Below are 17481 nucleotides of genomic sequence, written 5' to 3'. Positions count from 1 at the left end.
TCCCACATCGGATAAGGGATGGGAATTTGATCTCCTTATATGGACTTGGACAATCCTCCCCTCATAAGCTAGCTTTTGGAATTGAGTTAGGCCCAAGATCCATCTTTACATGGTATCAGAGCCAGACCCATCCCGATGTTGGGCCCCCATATTATAGTATCCACGCTCTAGTTAACAAGGTCTAGGCATGCAAGGGAGTGTTAAGAATTCCCACATCAGAAAAGGGATGGGAATTTGGTCTCCTTATATGGATTTCAACAATCCTCCCCTCATAAGCTAGCTTTTGGGGTTGAGTTAGGCCCAAGATCCATCTTTACACTATTGAACTTGAGGTTAGGCTTCGATATCTACACCATATCTTCCTTTAGAAAAAGTGAGAAAATGCAACCTCTCTAAGTAGCTGAGCTGTAGTCCTCAAAGAAGGGTTCTGCTACAGGAAAATAAAGACCTGCAGGAAACTAGTTGCTTCTAATTTGTGGAAGGCCTTTGTCAAGAAGGTCTTCATGAGATTGGAGAAGGTAAAGGGAGAAGGTCTTCATGAGATTGGAGAAGGTTAAGGGAGAGCGAGCTAAAACATAGATAGTGAAGGTTTATATAGAAATATACATCAAGTGTCATGTAACAGTTATGTAACTTGTAGTACTCTATGACAAATACTACAATTTGGGCCTTTGAACTCTTTCTTTCGCCATAAAAAACACACACGTTCTTGACAGTTAAACCATAGCATCTTCGGTTCCTTGTTAACTATTACAACTCAGCAAAAGCCTCATTTCTCTCAAAAAGAATTGAAATGCACCCTTTTTATTCGGTTATACAAGGAATAAAACACATTTAAGATATGACAAACGAGAAAGATTACAATAGATGTGGCTAAGGTCAGTCAAGCTCCTCCTCATATATATAGCAATAGGAATGCACACAAAAGGGAATTCAATGCTTCAATATCATAAGTAGATCCGAAGTCACAGGAAGTACAAAGAGAATATACAATCATGAAAGTAGCATTAACCAATTATATAAGTGACTTTTAGCATTGAAGAGGTGAGTACCAAGTAATAGTATGCCAAAAGAGAAAGGCCAGAACAATTTTTTTGCCAATCAGAGTGCACTGATATTTTGTAGAGACCAATATAATCAGATACTACGTAGAACATCTGTGGAAATGGAATAGGGAGCTGATAAAAATAAAGCAGGCTTAGGTTGAAACCAGAATATAGCCAGAGTAGCTTCCACCCCCTACAAAATCATCAAAAGAAGAAAAATAAAACCCTTTAGGATTTAGAAGCAAAAGGATAAAAGATGTTAATACATATGAATATAAAAGGAACATCAACACAATTACCTGAATAGACCTAAAAAGTTGCTTGTTAAAGACAAATCAACCAGGCCCACACAGCTACAAATGAAAAAGGGTAGAGAAAGCCAAGAAGGATAGCTAATTCCCACAATCAACTGAACAGCAGGCAGAAATAAGCAAGAACTCACTCTAAGACGGGAACCTTCCATGCAAACATAAGATAAATAAAGTCAACTTTTGAAGGAGAGCATATTTTTATCTTTCAGTAATTGCAAAATATTTGAAGCCCAACATACTGAACAAACTATTAATTCAAAGCAAACCCATTAGCAGTATTTAATACAAAAAAAAAGGGGAAAAGATTAAATTGCATTAAAAGACAAAAGGCTACGATCTTCTTTAGAAAGGTGACCTTTCACTAAGGAACAAGTAGAGCTACTGCACAAATTTCTCCAAGTTCTCCAACCTCAACTCCAGACCAGTAAATTTGATCCTTCTACTCACACTTATTCTTTTTCCCAAGCAGGTAATGTACCATCTGTTTTTGTTAGTATAGATTCAACTGGTATAAGTCCTTGGATCATAGATTCAGGGGCTTGTGATCATATGACATGGAATTCCCATTTTTTTCTCAACTTACACTCCTTTAGCCGGAAATAAAAAGGTTAAAGTTGTTGATGGTTCCTTCTTAGCAATTGCTGGAAAAGGGACGGTGAAACTAACCCCTCTTTTGACCCTTTTTGATGTCCTTCATGTTCCAAAATTGTCTTATAATCTTTTGTCCATCATCATAGACTCAAAACCTTAATTGTCGTGCTATCTTTGACTCTATTTCATGCGTATTTCAGGACAAAGCCTCGGGAGGATTATTGGCAATACTAGAGAGTCTGAAGGTCTCTATTTTCTTGAAAACGGGGACAATTCAGTAAATTTTAGTTCAGCTTGTTTGAACTTTGTTCAAGTTGATAATAAAGTCGTGTTATGGCACTATAGACTTGGTCATCCTAGTTTTCATTATTTGAAACTCTTGTTACCTCAGTTGTTTATGAATAAAAGTACATCCTCTTTCCAGTGTGAATTTTGTGAAATGGCTTAACACACGTTCATCTTTTTTCTTCCCAAAAATATCATGCCACAAAACCCTTTAAGTTAATAGCGATGTTGGGGACCTTCTAGGGTAGCAACTGTAAATGGAAAAAGGTGATTTGTGAGTTTCATAGATGATCACACAAGACTAACTTGGGCGTACCTATTGAAAGACAAAAGTGAAGTAAAACATATGTTTGAGGCTTTTTACGTTATGGTTTAGACACAATTTCATGAGAAGATTCAAATATTTTTGAGTGATAATGGGAGAGAGTATTTTAATGACCATCTAGGCAATTTTTTCACTTCCAAGGGAATAGTGCACCAAAGTTCATGTCCTAATACACCCCAACAAAATGGAGTAGCTGAGAGAAAAAACACGCATCTTATGGAGGTAACTAGAGCCTTAATATTCACAAGTGGAGTCCCTAAATTTCTTTGGGGAGAAGCTCTTTTGACATCCACCTATCTTATTAATAGGATGTCTTCCCGTGTTTTAGGTTTTAAAACCCCTTTCAGTATGTTCAAGACATACTTCCCTAGTTCTAGATTGACCACTGATCTACCTTTGAGAGTCTTTGGGTGTAGTGTACTTGTTCATTTTCATGATCATAATAAGAGTAAACTTGATCCACGTGCTAAAAATTGTGTTTTTGTATGGGAGAAAAGTCAAAAAAAATTAAATTTTAACATTCCCTTGTTGGGTTATTTACTTGCTCAAGTGAATGAATTATTACAAAAGAAGGAGCCAGAAATTGTTTGACTTGTTTCAGCTCTCTCCACACTACTTGTGAGTTGTGTCCTCAAAAACTTATTAAGGGATGTAAATCTGAATCCTTTCTATTTAATGGCAAGATTTCAATATTTTTGAGAGGCATTGTCAGTCGGGACTAATGGAGGTGGGAGTGGGAAAAGATGGATTATTTTAAATGAAGTTATAATATCATAAGTTCTTGTTAAGGAATGAATCAAGTTTTACACACTTGCAGTTTGAATTCCCAGGGCAACAAGAAAGGTATCCATTTAGATTTGGTTGGTAGGTAGGAGAGCTATTTTTAAAAACAGGGTAGAAGAGCATTCAGTTGAAAATGAAAGTCACACTCTACTACTGTATCCAATGGCAAATCTCTTGTCCTCCATGTTAAGCCCCCTCACATTTCATGATAGGATATTGAGCTTCATTATAACTGGGTGATTAGTTTCCTCCCCCTACTTTTTGATTCACTCCTTGGCTCCCCTTCTTTGAAAATTACATCGAAAAACAAGTTCCTCAGTTCCTTAGGAACTCCCTATTTTTCCCCCTTTTCTGTCAAAATCAAAACAGAATTCTCTTATTTATTCCTCTTCTGATCAATTTTTAGGAATAGCACATTGGCTTCCTCTGTGCATCCTTCGTGTCTGGGAGAAAAGTCAAAAAAAAATAAAAATTTAACATTCCCTTGTTGGGTTATTTACTTGCTCAAGTAAATGAATTATTACAAAAGAAGGAGCCAGAAATTGTGTGACTTGTTCCAGCTCTCTCCACACTACTTGTGAGTTGTGTCCTCAAAAACTTATTAAGGGATGTAAATCTGAATCCTTTTTATTTAGAAGCAAGATTTCAATTATTTTGAGAGGCATTGACAGAGAGTACATCTCTTGTCAATCGGGACTAATGGAGGTGGGAGTGGGAAAAGATGGATTATTTTAAATGAAGTTATAATATCATAAGTTCTTGTTAAGGAATGAATCGAGTTTTACACACTTACAGTTTGAATTCCCAGGGCACCAAGAAAGGTATGCATTTAGATTGGTTGGCAGGTAGGAGAGCTATTTTTAAAAACAGGGTAGAAGAGCATTCAGTTGAAAATGAAAGTCACACTCTACTACTGTATCCAATGGCAAATCACTTGTGGTGTGAGGTTTGAGATGATTTGAGATGCCAGGGATAATGCCTGGCACAATGAGAAGGTGTTCTCCAGTTGAAAATTCAGATGGAGGAAGAGTCGCAAACCTTGGGATGTTGCCCCACTAGCACTCATGTGGGTCCTGTGGAAAGAAAGAAATGGGATAGATAATAATTGTATGCATTTAAGGATTAGCCTCTTGTTCCTAGTTTCTTTTGGTACACCATGAGGTTCTAGTGTATACACAAAATTTGGTGTCATTCGCAAGGCATAATATTATGTTGTAAATTATCACTTCGGTATACAGGTCATCTAAGGAAGATTTCCATTATTAATAAATAAAATTACCTTATCAAAAGAATTATACATATTCAACTTTCAAGTTACTAATGCATGCAGAAAAGTTTGCTATTTTTTTGTTCAACTTGTGAAAAGATCATTAGCATTCAATCAGGTGGACTTATAATTGACTTGAACTAACCAATATGTTCCAGAACCGATAAGAAATGCTCCCAGCGGGGATCTTGCAGCTGACCCAAGCGAAATCTGTTGCCATTGATTTCAAATAAAGCAACACCAGCAGCTAATAGTTGCAGAACCAAGAGATAAATAACTAAGGGGGACCTCCATGACTTCAGTCTGCAAAAGCATATATGACAATGTACTTAAAATGCCCCTACCCAAAATATTACAAGAATTTCACAAAGGAAGAACAAGTAAATAACACTAGAGCAGAAATAGAAGGATGGATAGAAGACAAGATGAAATCTCACTTCATCAATCCAATAAGTTTCATCCACCATGCATCAGCTAACTCCCATTCCGGACCCAAAATTGCCCATACAATAAGAAAAACCACTTCCAGAAGAATAGCGAGAACTGAAAATAGAAAAACAAACCACAACAGAACTCTCCCTTTGAAATGGAATCCTACAAAAATTAAAAGCATATGTGAGTTATATAATATATGCATAAAACGGGGAGAGAGTGAGGGAACAGGAAGAGCGAAAGAATAGAGCATTTCATATCTTTAGTGTTTTTTTGATGTACTAATTCTGAAAACGTGTGTTGCACGTTTATTCCAAAATATTTCATGTAAATTTTGTATTGAAAATGACATATTTTATCCTCTTCAAATCTATTGGTATTTACTAAAAAAAATCCATCATTTTTGCGATAGAAAGTACATATATCTTCCTAATAAAAAGAATACATCCTTAATTATAAAATTGACTAAAAGTGCATAAAGTAAAAATAACTAACTATTGTACAATATTCAAATGAGGATACTAAAATACCACATGCTAGGGGATAATGTATACAAAGCATCAAACTATTGTAAATTCTCAATAATAATAACGACAAAACAATAGAAAGTTGTGCAATAACATCAAACAAGAACCATAAACACTAAACAAAACAAATAAAAAGGGATATGAGAAGAGAGCATAGAGATTTTCTCCTTTTTTTTTCCAACTGTTTTAAGTGTTATAATATTATGTCAAATGTCACTATTAATAGGATAGGATTGAGGAACACAAAGAGTTGTCATCAATATGCATTAATCCCTTTGAGATCATGGATGAGTATGAGAGGTGTATTAAAAATCATGATAAATATAATTAGTGGGAGTTACATATATTCACATAATGGAGAGTTAGTGGTAATAAATTTATGTAACATATTTCACATTAATACAAATATTTATATATATATAAAAGAATATAATATTGGTTTGTATGGTTTTTTTCTTTTTGTGAAGGGCAAACATAACCGTTCATATTTTCAATTGGAAGATGAACAAAACAAAAAATTCATGAATTTACTCCAACATGAAATTAATACAAAGAATACATATTCAAGAGACTTTATGGTGGTTGATTCATGTACTAATATGATGATTTATAATTTTATATTTAATTTTTTAAATAATTTATAACATTTAAATTTAATGTAGGGGTAAACCGTAATCTAACTTTTGCTTAAAATTCTTCCCACTTTTAGTATGATATGATATGATGATTCAAATAACAAATGCACTTGGAAATACTTGGTTTGCTTGTTAGACACTTCTGTACCATGATCTAATTGGTCCATCCTTCAAAGGGGGTCATGCTTGTACAGAAAGTGAAACATAAAGACTAATCTAGATTTTGTCAAAATACACTGAACAATAACCCAAAGAAATAGAGATAGCCTAAAGACAGGAAATTCATCTTTGAAATACATCCTTGATCAAATCTAAAAATAGGAAAGTGAATCTACCAAAAGCATCTTTACCTCTTTTTGGTGCAGTGAATCGCAAAAGAAGAGAAGACACCAAATTGACAAGAGAAATCAAACTCCAATTCAGTAAACCAGCTGCATGAAAACGGAAAAAATAAGGTAAGTTCAGGCATAAAAAAAAAACTTTTGTTCAGGTAGCTATAGAAGAATGCCCACGAAAGGGACCTGTGTTAAATCACAATTACAAATATTGACAGTTTTCTAATCTGTACATTAGACTTTTCTCTATATTGTGTCAGATTTATCATTATGGAATTGAAGACAATAATGAAGTAATTTTATAACAGAGAAAATATCATTATAGGGGAATAGTAGAGAGTTACAATTGGGAGGACCAGTACTCATCAACTAAGTTTGTGTGTCGGGGTCCGATACTAGTGTGGATCTAGAGGTCAAATACTTCACGATCTAATTTTAAGATCCGAAGGTACGGATCCAAGTATGGATATGGGTATGGGAATTCAGCTAAAAATAATTCAAATTAAAAATAGAGTTCTAAAAATATGCCTTAATTATGGTTGACTATTTAGAAGAAAGGAATGCACAAATTGTTGAGAGCAAGTTTGAATCGGTAATTATTATTAATAACATATGCATCTACTTACTTTTTTTTTTGGTGTAACAAGTAGCACGGCTATTGCAAATGATAAAAAGGTCATGGTAGACTTCTTGAGTTCATCGCACATTTGACCGTGAGTCCTGTAAATCCGGTATGGATCTCACACCCACACGCACCGAAAATAAAGAGTCCATGCAACTTAGGTCCTCAACTAATAGAATAATCAGTGAAGAAGCTTGATTCTTGCATAGTTGGTTTGTAAGCCTTTTCTTGTATAGTTGATTCTTTTTAAGAGAGATTATGACTCACTCAGAGGGAATTCTAGGTCCATGGAAACAAATGTGGAAGTGCAACACCCCAACCAAGGTGAAATGCTTCACCTGGTTGGTCTCCAGAAGGGCATGTCTCACTCAGGAAAAACTCAAGAGAAGAGGCTTCCAGATTGTTTCCAGATGTTTTTGTCATGAGAAGGAGGAAACTAACAGCCACTTATTCCTACACTGTAGGATTACTGTTCAGGTGTGGCATATGGTTCTCAGCGTTTCTCAAGACCCCTGGGTGATGCCAAAACATATTGTTGTTGGATGAGGAAGGGGGAGCGAGACCCAAAAAAAATAGTGGTCTATAGTACTCACTTGTGTCTGGTGGGCTATTTGGAGAGAAAGAAACCTCAGGTGTCATGAGAATATTACTAACACTATTCAGAAGGTTAAAGAAAATTGCATTAACATGTTGTATTTTTGGTGTAAAGAAGATTGTATAGAAGAAGTAGAACAGTTGGTAGATTTCTTAGGATCTATGTAATTATGGAAATAGCTTATAACTTTTTGGAGGTAGTCAGCATACCCTAATGCTGAAGAATACAACTTTACCTTTATAAAAAAAAAAAGGTCTTTTTTGAGAAGCTTCAGGTTAGGGAAGACGAAAGGTTTCCATATGTCTCCATCTGGATACATACGGTGCCGAGTAAGGTGTGCTTTTTCACGTGGTTAGCTACTAGAGGGGTGATTTTGATGGCGGGAGAACCTTAGAAACGAAAGGTTGTCTACATGAGTTGGTGTTTCCTTTGTAAGGAGGTGATTGAGGAAGTGGACCATATTTTGCCACATTGCAAATTAGCCACGAGTTTATGGGACGGTATCTTTAGATGGTTTGGTATTTCTTGGGTCATGCCAAGATCCGAGAAGAAGTTGATGTTCAGCTGGAAGAGTGGAACTAGAATAATAAGGCATAACGCTTGGAATGTTACTCCTCTTGCGTTAATGTGAGTCATTTGAAGAGAGAAAAATATGAGACCTTTTGAGGGGGTGGAGATGGGCTTTGCTCAATTTAGGAGTATTCTCTGATCCCTTATTTTCTTTTGGTGCACCCATGTAGTTCCTGCTTGTGTAGAGGATTGGGTGTCTTCTAGAGAGAACCATATTTTGTAGGTTTCTCCTCTTTTTGGTATACCACTTGTAGATAGGCAAGCTGTCCTTGTTTTTATCAATGAAATCTTTTACTTGATTAAAAGAAAATGGGTCTCGCCCAACTTTTGTCAAAGACATTATTTTGCTTATTAATTGAAAAGCAGAAACAGAAAACAACCCACAGGCCCAAGACTGTGTTTGAACTATATTTAGGATACCTCTCTTTTCAAACCATTTCTCATAATTAATCATAGTTGACAATTCCTTTGCCCAATCTCTCTTACTTCTTATCTTGATCCTTGGTGGTGAAAATCAGATGTGCAACTTCTCCTTGTATTCACAAGCTTTAATATCATTATATCTTATGACCTTGTTCCTATCCAAACTTCCTTACATTTTTACTAAATCCCGAATACACAGCCACTAATTTGACATAACTTTAATGCCAAAGGAAAAATAGAATAGAAAATGTCAAGCATAGAATGAGATACTACAACAGCAACAATTATGTCCCAATTCCAAAGTAGTTTGGAGTCAGAGCATGAATCCTCACTATTCATTTCACTCCATTTGGACCAATTTCGTTCCAATATTCAATAATTTGGGATTCTCTACCACTAAGAGAGCTCTACATTTTATATTTGACAACACATATTTAAAAGTCAAAAAACTTTCCTTAGCAGGTAGTAACCATGGATCCAATATTACCATCACGAATCATAATCCCAACTAGCTGCTTTCGTTTATATGGATCTATTTTTCCATCGATTCCATTATCATTTTTTACTAAGCCTACATCGATTATAAGAGATTGAGATCTTTTGAGACAATATCCTAATTTAGGTCTACCTTGTCTAACAGCTTCAAAAATCATCGCCACTAACCTACAAACTGGTGCATTTTGATGTCTATATAGGACATTGAGCAAATGGTCTCAAACACCCTTCTTTCATTCTATTCACTATATGCTACTTGCACTTCTGACGCATGTGATCATCTTTTATCTTGTCTAATTTGTGCAATTTTGCATCACAAGCATAGAACGGAATACTTGGGATATCTTTAGGTTTCAAGATGTAGAAAGAACAACATGAAGCAAAGACAAAGAAAATAGACAAATGCAATCTTTCCACAATAACCAAATGACTTACCCATAGAAATCAACACCACCTACAGAAAATAAATAAGTAAAGAACCTTAAACTTCCAAATTCTTTTTCTTCTTTTCCCAAATCAAGGTTAGCCTGAGAAGAATTCTCGATTGAAACCCAAGATCTCTTAAGGTATCAACCACAATTTTTTAGACAACGACAACCATTTTTCTTGGGTACAGGTAAAACAAACCAGTACTACTACAAGAGTTATCCCCTAAATTCTTGGGTACAGGTAAAACAAACCAGTACTGCTACAAGTTATCCCCAGAATTATTAATCTAGAAAAGGAACAAACACCTCAAGAGAATCACAAGACACGGCTATGTGGATAAGAAAGAAATATTCCCTAGTCCCTGGAAAAATTTCACGCGTGAGGCAGCATCATTTCTGGCAATTTTTAATGGAGAAGTGCATGTAAACGAACCTATGGCTACAACAACAGATAGAAAACAAAATTCTTCTCTTACAAAATTTTAGGCACAACATTCTGCATACGATAGGTATCACCGAGACAGACAGACAGAGAGACAGAAAGAGAAACAAAAAACGTTAAGAAATAGGTTTTCTCTTCTTTCTTACTTTTTTTTAAAAAAAACTGGTAACTTTCTTTCTTTTTGATAAGTAGTGATATTTTATAAATGGTATAACAGCAGTAAGACAGCGCGTAATGTTACAAAATATGTAAAGCCCCAAATCTATCTAACATGGAATGTACATCATTTACGAAACAGATTTTCTCATTATGCAATTCATTTTCTAAATTATGCACTAAAACATACCAAATGTAAGAGGGCATTCCGAAAACTAGGATGTGCACTTTATCCATCATTTTTTTTCTTTTGTGCAGTTTAGTCTTTCAAAAGATTGAGATTATTGCTCCAAATCTCAATCTTTTGGAAGAGACTGAAGTTGCAAATGATAGATTAAAGTTTGCATCCAACTTGTTTTTGGTAGCTACGCAAAGTCCAAGTTATATCAAACAAACTCTAGAAATTCCCAAAATAGAAAGGTCTATTATTCCTTACTCAAGTTCTAAAGAACTATTTGAGGCTCCCCATGGTTTACTAAACGAGAAAGGGGATATTTTTTATTCATGCAGGGTATCATGGAAAAAAAGTGCAAGACTGATGGTAAACTCAGACTCGGATAGGATACATAGTTGCACCGAAAACCCATATGCATAGGAATACATATACGCATATAAAATTAAGTGAAGGCCTATATTTGCAATTCTTTTAGCTATTCCAGATATTTACAAGACAGTGAGGCACCATCACTGAGAAAGGCATCAGGCAGTCACTGTACTTGCACCATATCGCAATGGAAGTCTACAACTTCTGAAGATCAAAATACCAATAGATACTTATTCCATATTGGTTGAAACAATAGAATATCTATGAATAGAAACTAACAATGTGTCTATACTTTATACACTGCACAGAAGTCCTACTTATAGGCTCTTAAGAATTGAGTAGGCTAAAAATTTCCAGAGTATTGAATATATTATATATGTACCGAACATTGGTTAACTCCTACATGATTTAAAGCACCTGAGGGTATATAAATGTTCCTGATGAGGCACTTAACTATGATAGTTTGCTAGGTATGTGGTTCATGGTTCATAGAACTAGCTTGTGGATAAACAAAGTGCCACTCATAAATATTTTTAACACATCAAAATTCATGAATTAGCTATAGTAGCCTCAATTTCTTATGGAGTTCCAAGACAAGGTTCCAAATGATCTTGCTAAGTTCTTAGAGTAGTAGAACTTAAGAACTGCTTACTCTTTTTTTGGCAACCTAAGAACTGCTTACTCTAATGTGATCAATATAAGGGCTATGCTTGTGATACATCAAGTGTGATCAATGCCGTTCAAAAAGAAACACATCTAATGTGATCAATATGCCCAATAATTCAGAACTCAAGGCCTTAAAATTCAGGATTTAGGAGAATTATAATGCTCTAGGGTGACCAATTGAGCAGGATCTTATGAAAGATCCTAACTTTTTTATTACTAAGGAGAGCGTCTGTAAATCTTATTCATCACTTTTTGAGCAATACATGTTAACATGTTCAAGATTCAATAGCTTCTTTTCTAAGAAAGCGAGCTGTGGGGTAACAGAAGGTTGCTCCTTTGGTGGTCTATAAGCAACGGGTTTGAGACATGGAAATAGCCTCTTTGCAGAAAGCACAGGTAAGGCAACTTACAGTATACCCCCATTCTTCTCCTACCCCTGCCCAAGCAAACCCTTTAGTAACTTCTTACTGCAAAAGTTACACATTATCTTGAAAGTTCTACACAGTATGCTCTAATACTGCTCAAGTAATTTAAACTTCCAAACCACAAACAGACAGACTGTGGTAAACTTAAAATTTCACAAGCCTAAGGGTAACTGTACTTCAGATACTGTTAAATATTCCTGGGTGGTAGATCACAGTCTTCCAAAGTCAGCATCTTCCAACTAATGATTGAGATAACTCATCTGGAAAACACTATATTAATATTACCTCAAGACTATGAAGTATGAAACAGTGTTGGGTCAACGTAATATGAGTAACACAACACTAAGGTACTTTGCCAAGAATCTTAAACAAATACTTATTAAGGAGGATAAAGTTCAAATCTTTACCTGATAAGAGCAGAAATGGCAGCACAAAACCATAAAGAAAACTTCCCATTATCAGCTCTTTTTTCTCAATTCATCCACATTAGAAATTTCAGAAACCCAAATCACCAAAAACTCAATCTTGCTGAAGAACTAAAGCCTCGGATCAATGATTAACAAAATTGATTAGAGCAGAACCCCATCAAGAAATTGGTCAATTGGGGTTCTCTTATCAATAAATTATACTATATGAGAGAAAATGGAATTGTAGATTTATGTATAGAGTCCCATTGGATCGCTTTCAAACTACGAAACTGACCAATGGGGTTCTTCCACTTTGAGACGCGAGACAGTTCGAGGCTGGGTTGAAGACAAAGGGTATGGTATATCTGTAAGCCTTCACGTGAAAAATGAAAACTTGTGAGATTTGCTTTAATAATTATTTTTTAAAAAGAACTTCGAAATAATAATTTCAGATTACAATTTTATTAATACTAGGTAAATTACGATTAAACCATTTTTCAGGGTGCGGAATTGGTAGATGATGAATTCATATTATTGGTAGTATGGTAGGTGGTAGTGTGGTAGGTAAGGTATTAACTAGCCAAATTTTATTATAATATTCTTTTTTCATGGTAAAATGTAATAATACTTATTGTAATATTCTTTTGATAGTTGTTTTAATATGAATATTTATTTAATATTATTTGTGATGTATTCTAGATTTAACATATCTTGAGTTCTTTGGTACATATATAAATTTTCCTTCATTATTTTATCATTACTTAAACCAGAAGAACGACCTACAACACGAGCACTAAAGACTTTATGTTTTTCACATAGTTCCATAAACCATCGTTGCAAGAATTTTATTCTAGCTCCTAAGGTATCTGTTAATTCTGCTTCATTCCAACTTTTTATTACTTTTGAATTAAAAGGTTCTGGTAATTTTGTAAAATATAATTTCGATAATATTCATATTTTCGATACATACGCTATATTGTCAAGAACATTTTATGTTAAGGCAAAGTGTTCCTCCGAAATCTTAAATGCTATATTTTTTAATTTTGTTTTTGTTATAGAAAAATTAGGAGTCATAGAGAGATTTAAACTATAAAAAAGAAGTCTAAGAAAATCTCCATAGAAATAGTTGGTCAGAAGTAATGAAATTTGCTAAATTTCAAAAAGTTATAAAGAACAACATTTAAGGAAGAGACCAAAAAGCATCGAACAACAACACTCCCAAGTAAAGTGGAATATCACGTCCATACAAGAACATAATCAACTAAACTTAAATGGAAGACCTTCCGTTCCTTTCTTATGAACCTCCATCAATATGTTTTTATTAAAGTATGATGTATCATGTATATGTTAAAAATGACCTTAAAATTGTTAGTATCTTAAATGTTTTCCCTTATCGTCTCAGAGTAGTCATTACTATTGCTTAGGTTTCATATTACCGGCCCCAACTTATTTGATTTCAATGGAACTATTCACAACTGGATATTCTAAACCAAAATTTTGACACATAGCATATTAAAATCTCACAGCATAATTTTGTAAGCACTTGAACTCACAAATATCCACAAATAATAATAAAGACAACCTTACTTTCCTAGCAATAAAGAAGAAAAAGGCAAATTGCTTAACATATTTTTCAAAAAGATAATCTATCGGGTTGTATCCAAGTTTACCGTTCACAAATTTAATTGAAATAATCTAAAACAAAGAGTTCTTACTTCTTTATAAAAAAAAAACAATTTTTTTTATCAAAATAAAGAGTTATCACTATAGTAAAAATGATCTTTAACAACAATTAATAGCTTAATTGTTACTAAATATGTATTTTCAGAGGCAATTGATACTCTCTATAAATGTCCCTAAAGTTTATAGCAGCATTGAATCTAATGACAATTAATAAATGTCGGTAAAGGCTCTAGCACTCTTCGTTAATGTGCATATTTATTGGGAATAAAAAAAAAAAATTGTTTTAGTGTATTCTGGACATTTGTTTATTTAAAAAAAACTTGATCTCTTATTATGCCCAAAAAGAACAGACGAAGAAATATGACAAATTACTCAACTTGCGACAAAAGAAGTGGACTAATTGTGCTTATACTAATATTTTATGAAGAGTGCAATGACATAAAAATTGTGTGTACCTAAGAAAAAACAATCAAAATAATATATTAATTGTGGTAAGGAAGAGAGCAATCTATTTGATTTTTTCACAAACTTTATCATCAGTTCTGTATTAGTTATCACATATTTGTTGTTGTGTGCTATCAAATATAGCACAACCCACAAGAAAATTTCCCAAAAAGTATATGAAAAAATCTATACAAAGGAACAAAAGAGAAGATAAATTTTCAATCATCCTCACTAAAAAATTTAACAGAGTTCAGAAAAAGTCACCAAAATAGCAAATAGAAATTGCAATAGATACATGAATCACTATGACTTACAGTAAAATATTAAGCTTCATGAAATATGAGGAAGAAAACTTTGAGGAACGAAACACATTTCATAAGAAGTTTAATTAATGTATTTGAATTCGATTCCCCTATAACAAAAAAACCCTATAAATAATAGTGACAGAAATAAAAGTTTTGTTTACTAAAGAATCAAATGTAATGAATTCAATCATTTCAACAGTGTTATGAGTTGTGGAATGAGAGGTGCAATAGTAGTAATGTAGCATTGCAATCAAAATCAATATTCTTTTTTATACGAAGAAACCTGTAGAAAGGGACAAAAGAGAAGATCAATTTTCAATCATCTTTGCTGAAATTTTTAACAAAGTTAAAAAAAAGTCACCAAAATAACAAAATGAAATTATCATAATTACATGAATCACTAAGCTCCATGAAATACGAGGAAGAAAACTTTGAGGAATGAAACAAATTTCATAAGAAGCTTAATTAATGTATTTGAATTCGACTACCCTACAGCGGAAAAACAGCTACAAATAATTGTGGCAGGAAATTTCTCTATTTATAGACAACAATGGGTAGTGTGAACAAATGCTTATTGTGCCTTATCGGAAAGGTCACAAGTCTTTGGAAAAGTTACAATCCTTTGGAAAGGTCACAACATTTCATAAAAGTCATAATTTTTCAGAAAAGTCGCAATTCTTCATAAAAGTCACAACTTTTCATAAAAGTTACAACCTTTGATATAAAAGTCGCAACTCTTCCTAAAAGTCACAATTTTTCATAAAAGTCGCAATTTTTCATGAAAAAGGAAAGGCTAGTATTGAAAATAAATAAATTAAAAAGGAATTCTGGTTTGTGGTTGCGCCACGTAGGCGGGCCCAGGGTTCTCTTTTATATATATATATATAAGATTTAATTACTACAAAAAAAAATATGAGTATTTTCATTTTGCTGTGAAAGAATTAGTTTTACCTCTGTTTTTGTGATTTCTTAACTATTAAGGGCCTGCTTGGAAAAAAATTATAATTAAATTTGGAAATAAATACACTCGTAAAAATTTTTATAATCTTAATTAATAAAGTAAATTCAAGCACAATTTAAATGGAGATTTAGTTTTATAGCTTTTTATAAATTTGTTTTTAGTTTTTTTTTTTTTTTTAAGAGATGGGTGTGAAGATGATGCCCCAATTTTATGCTATTGAAATAAAGTTTCAAGTATCTTAGGTCCATAATCCGTGAGGGCATCTGTTAGAATATATGATAAAGATATTCTTATTCTTTGTATATATCATATTAGTTAAGTGTATATTTAGTTCCTCTTATAGCTAGTTAGTTTCCTTAATTACAGTTTTGTATTGATTGTATATGTGTATAAACCATTTATATCAATGAAATAAGGTAGGGGATTAAAACTCTTTCATGGCATCAGATTTCTAGGGGAAAACCTTCTGCTTCCTCTTCAAAACTATCTGCCTCCCCCCCTCTCTCTTCTTTGTCTCTTCTCTATCATCATATCGGAATCAAAATCGTCCTTTCACCTTGCTTTTGATGTATCCAACATCAAGAACCATGTTCCCATCGTTCTTGAGATGGAGAACATCCAGTATTCCACATGGGCGGAACTATTTAAGATTCATGCACGATCCCATCGAGTTCTTGACCATATTATTCATCCGGCAAAGGGCAACGAGAAAACGCCGAAAACAGATAAGGAGAAAGAACTTTGGTCGACTCTTGATGCTACTGTTCTACAGTGGATCTATGCCACTATATCTCATGATCTTCTACATACGATTCTTGAGCCCGACACCACAGCAATGGAGGCTTGGAATAGAATGCGTGACATATTCCAAGATAACAAACACTCTCGTGCCGTCCCCCTTGAGTACGATTTCACTCATGTGAACATGGAAGATTTTCCAAGTGTCTCTGCCTATTGTCAGCACCTTAAATCTTTGTCGGACCAACTCAAGAATGTCGGCTCTCCCGTCGACAACAATATACTAGTTCTTCAACTAGTCTCTGGCCTCACCAAACCCTACAAAGGTGTGGCCACTCTCATTCGCCAACGTGATCCTTTACCCCAATTTTATCCAGCCCATTCGATGCTCACTCTTGAAGAGGCCGGCCTTGCTAAGAAGGCGACACATAGCTCCTTATCAGCTATGGTTACTTGTGAGTCGACTGGCTTGCATGATATTGTTAATCATTCATCTTCACACCGCAATACTAATGGTGGAAAGAGGAACCAATACCGCAATAATAATCGCAGCAATAATGGTCGTCATGGAGGCAGCAAGGGTGGTAGCGACGGTGGGGGTAAGGCTGGAGGTGGTGGTCAGATGGGAGGCGGCAACAATTGCGGTGGCGGATAACAGCCAGTAGGTCAACATTCACCACTCAATTCTCCATGGACTAGAGGTCAGTCGTGGCCTTGGATGTCACCATGGGCTCCCTAGGCTGTTGATATACCGTGAGTTTACGGTATTTCTAATACATTGAACTTACAAGTTGTGTGTGTGTAGGGCCTTTTTGTATTAGTTTTCATGTGTTTTTATCATATTTTGCAGGACAGATGTTCAGGCGCAGAATTAAAGAGACAGCTGAAAGAGATGCAAAAAAGGGCATCTACGGAGGTGATCTACGGACCGTATGTCCATTGACGCTCCGTAGATAGTAGTCGTAGATCAGCTGCCAAGGCATGGAAGGTTAATCAGGGAAATCTGACCAAGTGTGGAACCACAGTGCCCATTGACGGTC

The 17481-nt window shown here is 34.6% G+C and overlaps 2 protein-coding genes across 3 annotated transcripts in view; one reads left to right on the top strand and one right to left on the bottom strand.

Annotated features, from left to right (window-relative positions):
* The window catches only part of LOC102605335 (piezo-type mechanosensitive ion channel homolog), a 37400-nt gene extending 24728 nt beyond the window's left edge, over positions 1-12672 (bottom strand). The window contains exons 1-6 of one of the 2 annotated variants that reach the window (XM_015313920.1): positions 12311-12672; positions 6553-6633; positions 5046-5202; positions 4754-4911; positions 1346-1502; positions 1053-1239 (exon numbers count right to left, since the gene is read on the bottom strand). In XM_015313920.1, the coding sequence (XP_015169406.1) occupies positions 1053-1239; positions 1346-1502; positions 4754-4911; positions 5046-5202; positions 6553-6633; positions 12311-12359 (789 nt within the window). In that variant the 5' untranslated portion in view covers positions 12360-12672. The remainder of the gene's footprint in view (positions 1-1052; positions 1240-1345; positions 1503-4753; positions 4912-5045; positions 5203-6552; positions 6634-12310) is intronic. The other variant, XM_006358376.2, reaches the window with a different exon arrangement.
* Positions 12673-16538: 3866 nt separating this feature from the next.
* On the top strand, positions 16539-17096 carry LOC102583340 (uncharacterized). Its single transcript, XM_006358394.2, has one exon. It carries the CDS (start codon positions 16539-16541, stop codon positions 17094-17096), a length of 558 nt encoding a protein of 185 aa, XP_006358456.2.
* The last annotated feature ends 385 nt before the right edge of the window (positions 17097-17481 follow it).

Source organism: Solanum tuberosum, unplaced genomic scaffold (genome assembly GCF_000226075.1).
Source record: "Solanum tuberosum cultivar DM 1-3 516 R44 unplaced genomic scaffold, SolTub_3.0 scf00263, whole genome shotgun sequence".
Classification (NCBI taxonomy): domain Eukaryota; kingdom Viridiplantae; phylum Streptophyta; class Magnoliopsida; order Solanales; family Solanaceae; genus Solanum; species Solanum tuberosum.
This window is presented reverse-complemented; position numbering and strand designations above follow the sequence as displayed.

Bases quoted from the DNA above. Each gene is read 5' to 3' on its own strand.
- LOC102583340 (XM_006358394.2), top strand. From the start codon at position 16,539: ATGGAGGCTTGGAATAGAATGCGTGACATATTCCAAGATAACAAACAC.